Consider the following 17,722-nt stretch of genomic DNA (forward strand, 5'->3'; position numbering starts at 1 on the left):
GCCAGTGAAATAATGATGATGAAGGACAAAAGCTAGTGCCCAATAGAACAGTTTAATAATGATGAGGGACAGAGGCTTGTGCCCAATGGGACAGGTTAATAATGATGAAGGACAGAGGCTTGTGCCCAATGGGACAGGTTAATAATAATGAAGGACAGAGGCTTGTGCCCAATGGGACAGAAAAATAATGATGAAGGACAGAGGCTTGTGCCCAATGGGACAGGTTAATAATCACATTAGAAAGGATCAGTGTTCTTGCTGTAAGCAAGTCTAAACTATTAGACTCTTAATATTATTCCATTAATATAATTCTGCCACTCTTCACTATCCCCCTCTTACACCATTCAACCTATCCAGCCCCTAAATCACTAACCTATCCAGACCCTAAATCACTTACCTATCCAGACCCTAAATCACTAACCTATCCAGACCCTAAATCACTAACCTATCCAGACCCTAAATCACTAACCTATTCATACCCTATATCACTAACCTATCCAGACCCTAAATCACTTACCTATCCCGACCCTAAATCACTAACCTATTCATACCCTAAATCACTAACCTATCCAGACCCTAAATCACCAACCTATCCAGACCCTAAATCACTAACCTATCCAGACCCTAAATCACTAACCTATCCATACCCTAAATCAGTAACCTATCCAGACCCTAAATAAGTAACCTATCCAGACCCTAAATCATTAACCTATCCAGCCCCTAAATCACTAACCTATCCAGCCCCTAAATCACTAACCTATCCAGACCCTAAATCACTAACCTATCCAGACCCTAAATCACTAAGTGTCTAACAATGAGACTGAGTCTATCAGAGGAATTTAAGTTCTACATTATATGGTTCTACACTAGATGTTCTACACTAGAACACTATCAGCAGTTACAACCTTTGACCCTTTTCACTATGTTCATATGTAACTTATTATGAAACCTTTTTATACTTAAACATTATTGTATCAAGTATCTACATTGTCTTAAGAAAATTCTCCCTTTTCTAGTTATAACAATAATAATAAATGACAGCTGGAGTAAAATAAAGGAACTGAATAGCAAAACAGTATTTTATTATATCCACTTTAGTATATTTAATACAACATTATAACCGTAATTGTGGATGCTTCAGTAAGGGACAGTCCAGCATCGTTAATCACATACTCATTAGTTTGTAAGCTGATAAAAATCCAGGGAAAGATTACATCAGGCCAATCCACAATGGAGAACATGGACAACTCGTCCTGAACCAGTCCCTCTCTGTGGCTCAAACAGAACACACGGCCTTCTGCATGGCCCTCCATTTGCACGTTCTTGCACACCGTTGCTATTTGCACAAGCTTGCCAAAGCCTTTTAGGGAGTTTGGGCTGATGAGAACATCCAGTGGAAAGAGCCACCAGAGAAACATGGAATCCCATGACACATTTTTTAATTTGCACAATTTCCCACCAAAGATTGGATAGACATGTCTGAACATATTACCTCTGCATTGTCTTATTTCAAGACTGGACATATGTAAATGAGACTACCTCTTGAAGTAAACGTTGAGCTGTTACTGAGGTTTCTTAATCAGCGAAGAGATTTGTTCATTTGAATTCATTGCTTGTTTCTTTAATTTAAAAGTGTAAAATCAATTGCATCATTCGAGTCACCAGTGTGTGACGTTGACATGTTTCATGGTCCCTATAGAAGTCACCCTCAGAGTTCAGGCAGCAACACTCTGGGGTCTGAGGCTCAGGGAGAGGCTGAGCTAGGCAACAGAACAGGTCAGGGTTAGAGGCCAGGAGTCAATCTGAGGTTGTGACCTTTAACTCTTCACAGCTCCTCAGAACGTCTTCCAAAACGGCCACCACCACCTTCGCACTCATCCTTTCCTCCCCCTCCCCCTCTCCAGACAGACCCCTCAGTCTCTCTAACGTCTCCTTAAAAGCTCTCAATCTGTCCTCCCCATCCTCCTCTATCTCTCCCTCTTCCCCTCCTCCCCCTTCCCCCTCTCTTTCACACTCCACCCCTCCTCCTCCCCCTCTCAGGTATTTAACCAGGTGTCCCCTGAAGCCCCTCCCCTCCTCAGTTTGCAGTGACGCCCCAAGGGCAGGCATGTCGTGTGATTGGCTGAGTTGTAGCAGGTGAGTGAGGGAGTGTGTGAGGGTGTGTCGCAGGGCAGAGCAGTAGCGATACTCCAGGAAGTCCCGGGTTTCCTCGCTGTGCTCCAGAGCCGTCAGCAGCGAGCGCCACACACACCCAAACCGCTCCGCGTCACCGTAGCAACGCCGGGAGGCGGGGACGGAGAGGGCGGCTGCAGACTTGATGCGCACCTTGAAGTTCTGACAGGAAATGACAACAGAGCAGAGGGCGGAGAAGGCACTGGCTGACCAGGAAGCAGAATCTGAAGGAGAGACGAAAGGGGAAGAGGAAGGAGGACACAGGAAGGGGGAAGGAGGAGAGGGGAAGGGGGAAGGAGGACAGGAAGGAGGAGGGGAAAGGAGGAGAGGGGAAAGGAGGAGAAAGGAAGGGGAAGAGAGGAAGGATGAGAGGAAGGAGGAGAGCAAGGGGAAAAGAGGAGAGGGGAAGGAGGAGAGGGGAAGGGGGAAGGAGGAGAGGGGAAGGGGGAAGGAGGAGAGGGGAAGGGGGAAGGAGGAGAGGGGAAGGGGGAAGGAGGACACAGGAAGGGGGAAGGAGGAGAGGAAGGGGATGAGAGGAAGGAGGAGAGGAAGGAGGAGAGGAAGGAGGAGAGCAAGGGGAAAAGAGGAGAGGGGAAGGAGGAGAGGGGAAGGAGGAGAGGGGAAGGAGGAGAGGGGAAGGAGGACACAGGAAGGGGGAAGGAGGAGAGGAAATGATCAATAAATGTGTGAAGATATGGAGCACATAAAACAAGTGTGTGTGTGTGTTTGTGTGTACCGAGTGGCAGGGCAGGGTTCCTGAAGGCGTTACCCAGGGCGTAGCAGGCATTCCAGCGAACTTTCATGGTGGCTTCTGATTGGACAGTGGTAACCAGGGCACTGATTGCCTCCTCCAGGGGGCGCTGGAAAACTGGCCGGGTCAGCTGACCCAAAGACAGGAAGTGGAGTAGATTACCTAGTGCACGCACCGCATTACTCTTCACCTGGAAATAGTGATGGAGATGGGGCAGAGGTTAGGGTCAGTGGTCGGGGTCAGAGGTCAGGTATAAATATCAGGCAACTGAGGTTAGAGTTAGAGGTTCAGGGGGCAAATAGGTTTTTGAATGTCAAATTAAGGTGTTTTCTCACCCTGTCCTTGTCAGATTAAGGTGTTTTCTCACCGTCTTTGTCAGATTAAGGTGTTTTCTCACCCTGTCCTTGTCAGATTAAGGTGTTTTCTATCCCTGTCCTTGTCAGAATAAGGTGTTTTCTCACCCTGTCTTTGTCAGTGGAGGCTTTGGTCGCTGACTGAACCATCTGGAGAACCAACATGTCCGACAGCTCCTCCTGGAACACCTCTCCTAAGCAACCCCTGAAAAGGATCAGACACACACATGGTAGAGCGATCCTGAGGCCTGGTCCGGACCGATCCTGAGGCCTGGTCCGGACCGATCCTGAGGCCTGGTCCGGACCGATCCTGAGGCCTGGTCCGGACCGATCCTGAGGCCTGGTCCGGACCGATCCTGAGGCCTGGTCCGGACCGATCCTGAGGCCTGGTCCGGACCGATCCTGAGGCCTGGTCCGGACCGATCCTGAGGCCTGGTCCGGACCGATCCTGAGGCCTGGTCCGGACCGATCCTGAGGCCTGGTCCAGATGTACTCAGGTATTTTTTTTTATTGTTTTTTTTCTCCTTGAAAACGCAAAAACCCGCTGTCAAGCCCTGTCAAGAACATGCCAAACCAACAGGCAATGATGAGAGTGTTGGATGTAGCAGTGACCTCCATAGCGTTGGATGTAGCAGTGACCTCCATAGCACATTCTGAGTTTTTTTAAAAGGTCAGTGACCTAAAACGCAATTTGTGTGCGCACGAAAAGCCAGAACGGATAGAAAAAACCTAGAAAATACCTGTGTATGTGTGAACTAGTCCTTAGTGTTTAGATGTGTGTATGTGTGAACTAGTCCTTAGTGTTTAGATGTGTGTGTGTGTGTGTGTGAACTAGGCCTTAGTGTTTAGATGTGTGTATGTGTGTGTGTGTGTGTGTGTGTGGGGGGGGGGGGGGGTCTCTTACATGTTGACAATGAGTGTGTCGGTGAGGTTGCCTAGCGACCAGGCAGCCTTGGCACGGACATTGGGCGATCGGTCATCAAGGGCAGTCAGAATGGCATTAGCCGTGTCCGCTACAAACATCACATCCTGTGGAGAAATGAGGTCACTTCCTGTGCATCATGCACATCCTCTTACCCAACAGTGGAATAGGAATAGAAACTGAAATAAACACCTGAACACCACACAGAGATCACCTCAAAAATCTTAAGAAATGTCTGCTTGCTTTTAAATAACCGGTCTGTGTCTGGTTGATTTACCACTAACAACCACTGAGGTGTTGAACACTGTATGTAGATGTATGTAAGATGTATTTTAAATGTACCTCTCGCAGGCAGGGAAACAGGATGTACACTCCCAGGGCCCTGACAGCAGCTGCCTTCACCAGGGAGTTGTCACTGAAGGTCAACCCCAACAGCACGGTTATACACAGAGTCTGGCTCCTCTCCTGGACACACGGCAAGAGTCAAAACCAATACTGTGTTCCACATTGACTCAGTCATTATACTGGAGTCAAGTCACTCCTGGCCTCCTCCACATGCACAACAAGAGCAGAATCTTAATTTAAAAAAAACATTGGTCACTTGGTCATCCATTTGAGCGAAAAAAAGAACACTGGAAAGAAGTCATTGGTTTAATAGAGAAAATAAGAGTGACTTCTGATATTCAAAAGAATATCAAGACACGACTGACAAGCCAGACAACACAACAGGGTAAAGAATGGGTCAAAGCCCTGATCTCTATCCTATTGAAATGCATGAGTCAGAGGGTTATGGAATGGGTCAAAGCCCTGATCTCTATCCTATTGAAATGCATGAGTCAGAGGGTTATGGAATGGGTCAAAGCCCTGATCTCTATCCTATTGAAATGCATGAGTCAGAGGGTTATGGAATGGGTCAAAGCCCTGATCTCTATCCTATTGAAATGCATGAGTCAGAGGGTTATGGAATGGGTCAAAGCCCTGATCTCTATCCTATTGAAATGCATGAGTCAGAGGGTTATGGAATGGGTCAAAGCCCTGATCTCTATCCTATTGAAATGCATGAGTCAGAGGGTTATGGAATGGGTCAAAGCCCTGATCTCTATCCTATTGAAATGCAGTGGGGGCTTGAATTGTGCTGTGACTGCAAGACAGCCCTCAAACATGAAATAGTTGAAGCAGCACTGTAGAGAAGTGTTAAGATGATGATTTTATGGTGTCCAATACCCCTCATTCTTACAAAAGCCTAATTGAGGGATGTGTCATTTCACGTAGTACACCTTGATTGTTTTCATCAGGTCCTGTCCATTGATTGCATTTAAGAGAACCATTTCTGTATCTTGATTAAAGTTATTTCCTATCCTCTTAATGATCCAGATCAACTGTAGGAAATGAATGTGTGCTAACCTAGTCTACATCGACTGAAATTATCAAAAGTTTAGTCTGAGTATATTTTTATTTATAGTTTGTTATCTGTAAATGTTCTCCTGGATATCAAGAGATACTTGAGAAGTAAAACCAAGAGTTTAGTTCTGGGTGAAACTGATTGAATAAATGTAAATGTAGGAGTGCCGGTTTCTTTGTTTCATTGTAGGAGAAAACAAATGAAGATGGCCATAGCATTTGGCCCCAGTTCTCTGTTTTCACACATTTTGTAACAAAGATTTGACCTTTTGGTCAAGAGTATATAAAGCCCCTGTAACCATGAGACTGAGAGCAACCCATCCTACAGTTAGTGTATCTTCTGATTCAACCCATCCTGCAGTTAGTGTATCTTCTGATTCAACCCATCCTACAGTTAGTGTATCTTCTGATTCAACCCATCCTACAGTTAGTGTATCTTCTGATTCAACCCATCCTGCAGTTAGTGTATCTTCTGATTCAACCCATCCTGCAGTTAGTGTATCTTCTGATTCAACCCATCCTGCAGTTAGTGTATCTTCTGATTCAACCCATCCTGTAGTAGTTTATCTACTGATTCAACCCATCCTGCAGTTAGTGTATCTTTTGATTCAACCCATCCTGCAGTTAGTGTATCTTCTGATTCAACCCATCCTGCAGTTAGTGTATCTTCTGATTCAACCCATCCTGCAGTTAGTGTATCTTCTGATTCAACCCATCCTGCAGTTAGTGTATCTTCTGATTCAACCCATCCTGCAGTAGTGTATCTTCTGATTCAACCCATCCTGCAGTAGTGTATCTTCTGATTCAACCCATCCTGCAGTTAGTGTATCTTCTGAATCAACCCATCCTGCAGTAGTGTATCTTCTGATTCAACCCATCCTACAGTTAGTGTATCTTCTGAATCAACCCATCCTGCAGTAGTGTATCTTCTGATTCAACCCATCCTACAGTTAGTGTATCTTCTGATTCAACCCATCCTACAGTTAGTGTATCTTCTGATTCAACCCATCCTGCAGTAGTTTATCTAATGATTCAACCCATCCTACAGTTAGTGTATCTTCTGAATCTGACATGAAGTTGACTTGCTCCTGTGCAACTGAATAAATCATTATAACCAACTGCTATTCACTTACAGTTGTGCTCAAAATTTTGCATACCCTTGGAGAATTGGTAATATGTCTACCATTTGAGGGGTGTGTGTGTACATACAGGTAGCTGTGTGTGTGTGTGTGTGTGTGTGTGTACATACAGGTATCTGTGTGTGTGTGTGTGTGTGTGTGTGTGTACATACAGGTATCTGTGTGTGTGTGTGTGTGTGTGTGTGTACATACAGGTATCTGTGTGTGTGTGTGTGTGTGTGTGTGTGTGTGTGTGTACATACAGGTATCTGTGTGTGTGTGTGTGTGTGTGTGTACATACAGGTATCTGTGTGTGTGTGTGTGTGTACATACAGGTATCTGTGTGTGTGTGTGTGTGTGTGTACATACAGGTATCTGTGTGTGTGTGTGTGTGTGTGTGTGTGTGTACATACAGGTATCTGTGTGTGTGTGTGTACATACAGGTATCTGTGTGTGTGTGTGTGTGTGTGTGTGTGTGTGTGTGTGTGTGTGTGTACATACAGGTAGCTCTGTGAAGGCTTGAGGCAGGATAGAAGACAGGGTGTCACAGGCGCTAGTCTGAAGAGTGGGGTGCTGTTGACTCTGCAGGGCTCCGTTCAGCGGTCCACTCAACACCTCCACCCAGAACTGCACCACCTGCAACACACACATGGTTAAAATGTAATGTATAATATAGTAACATGTATACAACGCTACATAAAAGTAGGTCCTACATCTTTTACCGCTCACACTAATGTACGCACACAGAATATACCTAGACAGAGTCTTCGAAAGACAGGTCAGACAGACAGGTGAGACAGACATAGCGACAGGTTAGAATGTCAGACAGACAGGTCAGACAGACAGGTGTACCTGTTGTATTGGCACTCTGCAGCTCTCAGGTTGACTGCTCTCTGATCTGTACTGCTGAATGATACCAGTCCCCAACTCCTCCAACAGCTGCAGGGACAGACAGACAGGTTAGACAGACAGACAGGTTAGACAGATGGTGTTCTGCAAGGAGGGGCACGTTATGTCAGAGTTGTTATTCAACAGGTCAGACAGACAGGTTACGTGTTCTGCAGGGTTATGTGCACGTTATGTCAGTGTTTATTACACCATTTAAAGATGCAGTCTGTAATATTTGCCCACTAGTTATAAAATATTTGCTGTCTAAACACAAAAGGTCCCTGAATATGTTCTACTGTGTCATGGCTTTATTACTAGTGATTCAACTTATAGATTCTGCACATATTACACCTCCAGCCCAAAATGGGTGGTAAACGACATTTTGTTTCATGCAAAAGTTCCAAACTGCACCTTTAAAACTAATCTGAAACACTGGTGGATCTGTATTTTGGAATACAAAATGGCGGAATACAAAGTGGTGGAATACAAAATTGCGGAATACAAAGTATCCTGGGGGTGTTTACCTTGGCTCCATGTAGTTGTACCGAGGGGTCTGTCTCTCTGAGGCAGCGAGCACTCACTCCACCCAGCTCACACAGACACACCTGGCACAGAGGAAAATACCCCCGAACCAGGTGGGCTAGAACCTGGCACACACACACACACGTTATCACTCATCAGCCCATTAACTAACTTCATAAACATTTCACAACTCCAGCTAAAATATAACTTGACATAATCAGCTACATCATATTATTGGATACATCGTGATATAATCTACGACAGTAACAGACAATCTTCATGTTGGACGGCATCAACGTCTCTGGTGATGTGTGGATCTAACTGACTGATCTACCACTATCAGTTATGTGAAGGTGACCGGAAATGCCATTCGGGGGCAGAGTCACTGGCTTGTTGTCTCTCTGTTGTGTAATTTGGTTTAATTCTGCTGGCAATACCCAAGTCTTGTCCCTGTCTTTGTCCATCTGGTCATGCTTCTGACCTGAATTATGTTTTATAGACTCTGGACACAGCCCACATGCATTTATTAATTATTACAACTTCTACGCTTAAAATGTTCACCCGGCACAGCCAGAAAAGGACTGGTCACCCCTCCGAGCCTGGTTCCTCTCAAGGTTTCTTCCTAAGTTTCAGCCCCTTTTAGGGAGTTTTTCCTAGCCACTGTGCTTCAACACTGTTGTTGTTTGCTCCTCGGGGTCTTCAGGCTGGGTGTTTTGTAAAAGCACTTGGTGACAACAGCTGATGTAAAAAGGGCTTTATAAACACATTTGATAGATTTAGGATGAAGAATTATAATCATCATCATAATTTAGGATGGAGGATTATACTAATCATCATCATCATCGTCATCGTCACACTAATAGTAGAACTACTGATGGTATCTTCACACCTGCAGGGCCTCCAGACGGACGGGGGAGGGCTCCAGGACGGAGGCTCCTCCTCCAGGGCCTTCGCTGTCTGATTGGTCGTCTCTGGGTTGAGTGACAAGTGACACACACAGCTGCAGCAGCCAGGGCACACGAGACTCCTCCTCTCCCGGAGTGTGTGATGCCGGGGGTGTGTGTGTGTGTGGGGTCTGGGAGTTGCGCTGCAGGGTGTGAGGTGTGTGTGACGGCGAGCCGGTCCCGTCACCCTGCCTCCAGCTGAGCGCTGTGTCCTGTGGGGGGGGGGTGTGTGGCTGGGTGAGGAGCAGCTGGATTTCGGGGAGGGGGGCCTGGGCAGACACCAAGGCTCCGTACAACGTCAGAACAGACACACGCACGTTGACGTCTGGAGAGAAGGCGCACACACACACGCACGCACACGCACGCACACGCACGCACACGCACGCACGCGCACGCACGCGCACGCACACGCACGCACACGTTTTAAGACAGCTAGGTTGAATAACCACACAACTCAATAGTACAGAAAAAACAACACTGTCAGTGCAGGAACCAAGACCATACAAATAATAAACATGGTGTTAGGATGTGGTGGGGAGGATGTGACGGTGGGGAGGACGTGACGGTGGGGAGGACGTGACGGTGGGGAGGACGTGACGGTGGGGAGGACGTGACCGTGGGGAGGACGTGACCGTGGGGAGGACGTGACGGTGGGGAGGACGTGACGGTGGGGAGGACGTGACGATGGGGAGGACGTGACGATGGGGAGGACGTGACCGTGGGGAGGACGTGACCGTGGGGAGGACGTGACCGTGGGGAGGACGTGACCGTGGGGAGGACACATTGGGGAGACTCCAGAGGGTGGGGGTGGGGTATTCACCTCGGTGTCGTAGGTAAGGGCGGATCTGCCTCCACAACGGACTGAGCAAGCCGGGTCTCAGGCGGTTATATGGAGCATTACCCACCAGGTGAGCCAGGCACTGGAACACACACAAGCATTTTAGGTACAGCTCCGTTTCACCCAGGTCAGGTACTGCTCTGTTTCAGCTGTTGCGGACAGACTAGCTATGTACTGCACTGTTTCACCCAGGCCAGGTACTGCTCTGTTTCAGCTGTTGCGGACAGACTAGCTATGTACTGCACTGTTTCACCCAGGCCAGGTACTGCTCCTTTTCAGCTGTTGCGGACAGACTAGCTAGGTACTGCTCCGTTTCAGCTGTTGCGGACAGAATAGCTAGTTACAGCTCTGTTTCACCCAGGCCAGGTACTGCTCCTTTTCAGCTGTTGCGGACAGACTAGCTAGGTACTGCTCCGTTTCAGCTGTTGCGGACAGAATAGCTAGTTACAGCTCTGTTTCAGCCTGGCTGTGTGCTGGACGTTGAATTTTGTACCCCTGACCGTTCTTGCATTGATAACCTTGATAATTTTTTTAACCCTTTACAATGTAACGTGATTTCCAAATTAAATTACAAACGAGTGTGAGTGGTCAGACTCACTTTGCTGTGGTACAACCTGTATGTTACCTTGATGACCTGAGTGAGTGTGTGCGGTCAGACTCACTTTGCTGTGGTACAACCTGTATGTTACCTTGACGACCTGAGTGAGTGTGTGCGGTGAGGACTCTGCAAGCAAGGCAAGAGACAGGGAGCGGTGCAACTCTCGGACAGTGGTTGCCATAGAGAAGGAGAAAGGCGTGTAGGAGGTCCGAGGTGGGGCTAAGTCCTCAGCCACGCCCAGGAACTGACGTGAACCCTCCAGCAAGGCAGACAACACCTGGAGGGCACAGGTGCGCACCTGAAAAGAGGCCAGAGTTAGTGACCACACACACAGGTACCCACCTGGAAGGAGTTAGCAGTACTTTATTGTAATCAGCTAATTAACTACATGGCTTGTACAGTAAGCCTACGAGACGTCTTTGGAGCAGATCTTAGAAAATTTCAACTTTAAAACCCACAGTTGGGCGCCTGGCCGGTACACACTAAATGTATTAAAATGATACTTTGCGTTGTAACGAGAGAAGCTTTAACTGGCTGCTGCAGTTAGGGAGAGGAATGTGAAGGTGGATTGTAAGAAGACACTCTGATTGGCTACTGCATTAAAAATGGAAATACTAAGCCAAATCTGACCGCTTATTTGTCTTTGTTAAATTCCAGAATATATTTGAAGCAATATAACCAGATTATGCTACACTCAGAGTAGCTCAACCCTGCTCTTCCTGAGAGTGTTTTGGTCATCGTGAGACAGTCAACAGTTACATCAAGAGATTAATTAACTTTAAATTATATTTTTTGTTATTCCCCTTTTATCTTCAGTTGTTCTTGCAGTTTGTTCTGTGGTGCATAATAAATAAAATCTGTTTGTTCTTTGGGGTGTAATAACTAAAAGCAGTTTGTTCTGTGGGGTGAAATAACTAAAAGCAGTTTGTTCTGTGGGGTGAAATAAAGTAGTTTGTTCTGTGGGGCGTAATAACTAAAAGCAGTTTGTTCTGTGGGGCGTAATAACTAAAAGCAGTTTGTTCTGTGGGGCGTAATAACTAAAAGCAGTTTGTTCTGTGGGGCGTAATAACTAAAAGCAGTTTGTTCTGTGGGGCGTAATAACTAAAAGCAGTTTGTTTTGTGGGGCGTAATAACTAAAAGCAGTTTGTTCTGTGGGGCGTAATAACTAAAAGCAGTTTGTTCAGTGGGGCGTAATAACTAAAAGCAGTTTGTTCTGTGGGGCGTAATAACTAAAAGCAGTTTGTTCTGTGGGGCGTAATAACTAAAAGCAGTTTGTTCTGTGGGGCGTAATAACTAAAAGCAGTTTGTTCTGTGGGGCGTAATAACTAAAAGCAGTTTGTTCTGTGGGGTGTAATAAACAAAATGTGTTTGTTCTGTGGGGTGTAATAACTAAAAGCAGTTTGTTCTGTGGGGAGTAATAACTTAAAGCAGTTTTATCTCTGACAGCACCTTAAGTGTATCCACCATTAACCAATGACTTGTTCATGTACTGTAATTTATGGTTTTAACCTTATACTCAGATACAGTATGTGTGTACAGTATATGAAGTGTATGAGTGTGTGCACCTTGGGTGAAGGGTCCTTCAGCACTATGGTCAGCAGTGTGAGAGGAGGCGGTCCACCAATAGGAGTGTCCGGTATAAAGGAGGACCAATAGCCATACAGCGTGCGTCTGTCCACTGCCTTCACTACGGTGAGGAGGCACAGCAACACCCCCTGACGAACTCTACTGTGGTACAACCTGAAGGAGAAACATACACCCCCTGACAAACTCTGCTGTGGTACAACCTGAAGGACAAACATACACCCCCTGACGAACTCTGCTGTGGTACAACCTGAAGGACAAACATACACCCCCTGACGAACTCTGCTGTGGTACAACCTGAAGGACAAACATACACCCCCTGACGAACTCTGCTGTGGTACAACCTGAAGGACAAACATACACCCCCTGACGAACTCTGCTGTGGTACAACCTGAAGGACAAACATACACCCCCTGACGAACTCTGCTGTGGTACAACCTGAAGGACAAACATACACCCCCTGACGAACTCTGCTGTGGTACAACCTGGAGGACAAACATACACATAAACACATGACCACGCCCCCAGACCCCTACCATCCCCAGGCCGGGCACTACCTCAGTTTGGAGTGTGCTGCTCCTTCAGGATCAGAGAACTCGGAATCAGAGCTGCTCATCTTCCAAAATGAGGCAAGGGAGGAGACGACTGCAGGAGAGGGAGGGAGGCCAGGAGTCTTGGGCCAGGTCCTTCCTCCTCCCGGAGGTCCCGGTCTAACCTCTCTCTCCACTTCCTCCTCCTCTCCTGCTTTCCTCCCGCGACCTTTGGACTTCCGTTTCTTATTCTACAGGGAAAATGAAGGGAAAGGGCAGATTGACAGGTTTAATGGACAGACTGGGGTAACAGACAGACTGGTTTAAAGGGAGTTTCATTACTGCTTTAACTAATGTGCCATTAACATACCGTATAATACAGTTAGGTCTGGAAATATTTGGACACAGACACAATTTTCATAATTTTGTCTCTGTATGCCACCACAATGGATTTGAAATGAAACAACTGAGATGCAGTTGAAGTGCAGACTTTCAGCTTTAATTCAAGAGGTTGAACAAAAATATCATATGAAACGTTTAGGAATTGCAACCATTTTCATACACAGTCCCATTATTTCACGGGCTCAAATGTAATTGGACAAATTAACATATTCTAATATGTTAATTTATATTCTAATACTTTGTTGAGAATCCTTTGCAGGATCCTTTTGTCTTCAGCCAGTGAAACGCTGCTCGATCTGGTTGAGAACATGTGACCGACTCGGCCATTGCAGAATATTCCACTTCTTTGCCTTATAAAACTCCTGGGTTGCTTTCACAGTATATTTTGTGTCATTGTCCATCTTTAAAGTGAATCGCCATCCAATAGATTTTGCTGAATCTGAGCAGACAGTATAAATCCCTCTAACACACATTACAGTTTCTGCATTTCACTGCTAGAAATAGGCCTTCTATATTTCCTGGTTGTAAGCTTCATCATCATTCATCATCTTCATGGTTGTAAGCAAACCATAATATACAAACCGACAGGTATGACATACAGGCTAATGTAACAGACAGTGTTACTACTGACAGACAGACAGGTGCAAGTGACAGACAGACCAGTGCAACAGACAGGCAGACAGACAGATTGGTGGAACAGACAGACAGACAGACCGTTGCAACAGACAAACAGGCCAGTGCAACTAACAGACCGTTGCAACAGACAGACCCGTGTAACAGACAGACAGACAGACCCGTGTAACAGACAGACAGACAGACCCGTGTAACAGACAGACAGACAGACCAGTGTAACAGACAGACCAGTGTAACAGACAGACAGACAGACAGACCCGTGTAACAGACAGACAGACCCGTGTAACAGACAGACAGACAGACAGACCCGTGTAACAGACAGACAGACAGACCGACCCGTGTAACAGACAGACAGACAGACCCGTGTAACAGACAGACAGACAGACAGACCCGTGTAACAGACAGACAGACAGACCCGTGTAACAGACAGACAGACAGACCCGTGTAACAGACAGACAGACAGACAGACCCGTGTAACAGACAGACAGACCCGTGTAACAGACAGACAGACCCGTGTAACAGACATTATTACCGCTGAGGTCTTGGTCTGTGCAGGGGGGTCCCTTGGAGGTTGGGGGGGTTTGGGGCAGCAGGTTTCGTACTGGGGGAGGGGGGCAGGGTACAGAACAGACAGCCACTCCACACACACTCCTGGACATCCATGAAACATGAACCGCTGCAAAACAGACACAGTTATAATGTATAGAAGATCAGAAACACTACCTTTAAACAGTGTGTATGTGTGTGTGTGAGTGTGGGAATGTGTGTGCGTGTGTGTGTGTGAGTCTGTGTGTATGAGTGTGTGTATGTGTGTGCATGCGAGAGTGTGTGTGTATGAGTGAGTGTGTGTAAGTATGAGTTTGTGTGTGTGTGTGCGTGCATGTGAGTGTGTGTGTGTGTATGAGTATGTATGAGTGTATGAGTATGTATGTGTGTGTGTGTGTGTGTGTGTATGAGTATGTATGTGTGTGTGTGTGTGTATGAGTATGTATGTGTGTGTGTGTATGAGTATGTATGAGTATGTATGTGTGTGTGTATGAGTATATATGAGTGCGTGTATGTGTGTGTGTATGAGTATGTATGAGTGTGTGTGTATGAATGAGTGTGTGTGTATGAGTGTGTGTGTATGTGTATGAATGAGTGTGAGTGTGTGTGTGTGTGTGTGTGTACCTTGAGAACAGCCAACAGAGCTCCCAGCTCCTCTGATCCTCCAAACCTCCATTTTCCTCCAGACAGGGATGCCTGGAGGCCCTTCACCGCTCCCTGAACCATCTAAACACGCATGTTGATGTGGTTGTCACTGTACCCCAAATCACATGGACCCCCCCCCCCAGTAGCCCCCCCAGACAGACTGGTTGCAGACATACAGCTGAGTATCACATGACAGAGATACACAGAAGGTTATTTAAACAAATCTAATATGTAATTGAGTTTTGTCAATAGTTTGGTTTAATGTGTCCAATCTACTCAAATCAACAACTATAATCACCCCCCCCCCTGACCCCTGACAGAAAGTGTGTGTGTGTGTGTGTGTGTGTGTAATCCACACATATAGTAAAACATGACAATGGGGTCTTCGTGGGTTCTATGTCCAGGGAAAATGAAATCCTGGGCTTCGGGGTTACGTTGAGAGAAAGATAAAGATTTCTGGCTGAGGATTGGGTCTCAGGGACCCACAAACACTAAAAGACAGGTGTGTGTGTGTGTGTGTGTGTACCATGCAGTAGAGCAGTGGGTCAGCATCAGGAGGTTGTGGTGACTGGAGCGTCTGTAGGAATACTTTGAAACACACACTCCTGTACGGCTCCTCTAGAGACGCCTGGCCGGGAACGCTACACACACACGCGCGCACGCACACAAGCAAATGCACACATAGATTATTGAACATCTGGTCAACTCTGAACGAGTGTTTATTCTCAGATTTAAATTGGATTAGATAAAGATGTCAGACACTACTGTCCCTGCTCTCCCTCTGTCTTCTGCTGACACAGATTAAAATATTTCCATAAACACGACCTAAACAAGGTGAGAATAATTTGTGTTTAAACAGAAAATCTGATACCTTTCTCAAATCGCATGCAGAAAAAAGCACAACAAGCTAATGTAAAACCGTTAATATACAACAATATCCCACATCAGATTATGGATAGAAGTGTGTGTACATTTTGTGGTGCTAAACTTTTAGACAGCAGGAGAGGTGCGTGTGTGTGTGTTACCTCAGACAGAGGTTGGCCAGACAGGTCAGAGCAGTGTGTGTGCGTGTCTGTCTGTCTGTCTGTCTGTCTGTCTGTGTGTCTGTCTGTCTGTCTGTCTGTCTGTCTGTCTGTCTGTCTGTCTGTCTGTCTGTCTGTCTGTCTGTCTGCTGTGTGTGTGTGTCTGTGTGTTTGTTACCTCAGACAGAGGTTGGCCAGACAGGTCAGAGCAGCCCGACGAAGCTCCATGTCTGGATGAGAGGGGTCGCTATAGAGACGCAGGATTCCATCATCACCCAGCAACGCACCCAAGTGCTGCAATATGGAGAACACACACGCCTCACTAATACAAGCTCACACACACCTCTCACACCACACACGCCTCACTAATACAAGCTCACACCTCTCACACCACACACACACCTCACTAATACAAGCTCACACACACCTCTCACACCACACACGCCTCACTAATACAAGCTCACACCTCTCACACCACACACACGCCTCACTAATACAAGCTCACACCTCTCACACCACACACACACACCTCTCACACCACACACACACACACCTCTCACACCACACACACACCTCTCACACACCTCTCACACACCTCACACCACCCACCCTGTGGCAGTGAGGTCCGTTCCCATAGACCAGTGTTGATAGAGCCAGGAGGATCTCACTGTGAGTCCAGGGGTTACACACACCCAGCGCCTGCACAGCGTAACACATACACACATCCAGTGTCTGCTCGTCCACTACCACCTACACACACACACACACACACACACACACACACACACACACACACACACACACACACACACACACACACACACACACACGTTGCTTCAACATATTATTGCTCACTTTTTAGGGTTCAGGCTGCATATTTGTATAAGCACTTGGAGACAGTAGCTAATGACAAAATGTTTCTAAGTAAATATGATTGATTGGTTGTAACCTGCAGCTGGTTGAGGAGGTGGTGTGTTAACTGACACAGTTTGACAACCAGGTGTTCTTGGCTGAGGGGAACCAGGCGAGTCACGTGCACAAGCAGGGTGCACACTTCCTGACGGCACAGAACCACAACATCACCTGTCAGTCACTAGAAGTCTACACTTGTTAAGTGCTTAAAAAAAACGTTTGCACTTCCCACAAATCTGCGACCACTACATCGGCCTGGACTACAAGGGTCCGTCGTTTTAGTTAACTTTTTAGTTCATTTTAGTTAACTTCAATACTGTACTCACCTCCGGTAGTATGTTATGGTTCGGGCTGTAGTTACTAGTGTAGTTTTCAGATATGAGTTGGTCGAATAGGATGTTAAGTTCTGTTTTTAGGTTGGCTGGGTTACCAGCTCGCAGTGAGCGGAGTTTTGAGGCGCAGCGGTTAAATTGCACCCCTGTTGCCGCCACAGAACCCAGTTCAACCCGGTTCTCCTGGCTCATTGGGGTGAATGGAACCGCATCAGGTGACAGGATTCCCGGCAAACAGTCATTAATACAGGCAGAACTAGACATCAGAGGACTAGAGCCCTGATGCAACGTTTCTTTGGCGGCCATCTTTCTGATCAGCGTCTTGTGAGCAACATTAAAGAAACACTTCCGGGTGACGTAAATCTGGAATTTTTCAAAATAAAAGAGACCAACGAATTACTTCAAAACTGAGATAAATTCAGTTTATTAATTGTTTGAGAACATGTACCTCCCAAAACATTGACAATAATTCAAATTAATTTCGATAAAAAGTGGGTGTTAAAACACGTTCCAAGGGTAAAATTCAGACAATGCCAATGACAGAATATGGAATACATATTGTCTCATAACTCATAAACTATTGAATATTCCAAAGAGAAAGCAGTGTAG

General features: G+C 46.3%; 1 protein-coding gene across 4 annotated transcripts; it reads right to left on the reverse strand.

Moving 5' to 3' along the window:
* Window positions 1-1,047: 1,047 nt before the first annotated feature.
* On the reverse strand, window positions 1,048-17,427 carry heatr6 (HEAT repeat containing 6). Of its 4 annotated transcripts, none has more exons than XM_034293386.1 (20): window positions 17,108-17,427; window positions 16,819-16,926; window positions 16,479-16,619; window positions 16,048-16,163; window positions 15,374-15,488; window positions 14,827-14,928; window positions 14,189-14,332; window positions 12,649-12,872; window positions 12,073-12,247; window positions 10,599-10,805; window positions 9,892-9,991; window positions 9,017-9,396; window positions 8,130-8,252; window positions 7,570-7,656; window positions 7,219-7,353; window positions 4,541-4,663; window positions 4,181-4,305; window positions 3,385-3,481; window positions 2,909-3,113; window positions 1,048-2,396 (listed from the first exon to the last, which is right to left on the reverse strand). In XM_034293386.1, the coding sequence occupies exons 1-20, from the start codon at window positions 17,417-17,419 to the stop codon at window positions 1,798-1,800; spliced, it is 3,618 nt and encodes a 1,205-aa protein (XP_034149277.1). In that variant the 5' UTR covers window positions 17,420-17,427; the 3' UTR covers window positions 1,048-1,797. The 4 variants fall into 4 exon arrangements, with proteins under 4 accessions (XP_034149277.1, XP_034149278.1, XP_034149279.1 ...); XM_034293387.1 differs by having other exon boundaries at window positions 16,819-16,922; window positions 17,108-17,195; XM_034293388.1 differs by lacking the exons at window positions 16,479-16,619; window positions 16,819-16,926; window positions 17,108-17,427 and having other exon boundaries at window positions 15,374-15,672; window positions 16,048-16,120.
* Between the last annotated feature and the right edge of the window lie 295 nt (window positions 17,428-17,722).

This window comes from Esox lucius, chromosome 7 (assembly GCF_011004845.1).
Source record: "Esox lucius isolate fEsoLuc1 chromosome 7, fEsoLuc1.pri, whole genome shotgun sequence".
NCBI classification, from domain to species: Eukaryota; Metazoa; Chordata; class Actinopteri; order Esociformes; family Esocidae; genus Esox; species Esox lucius.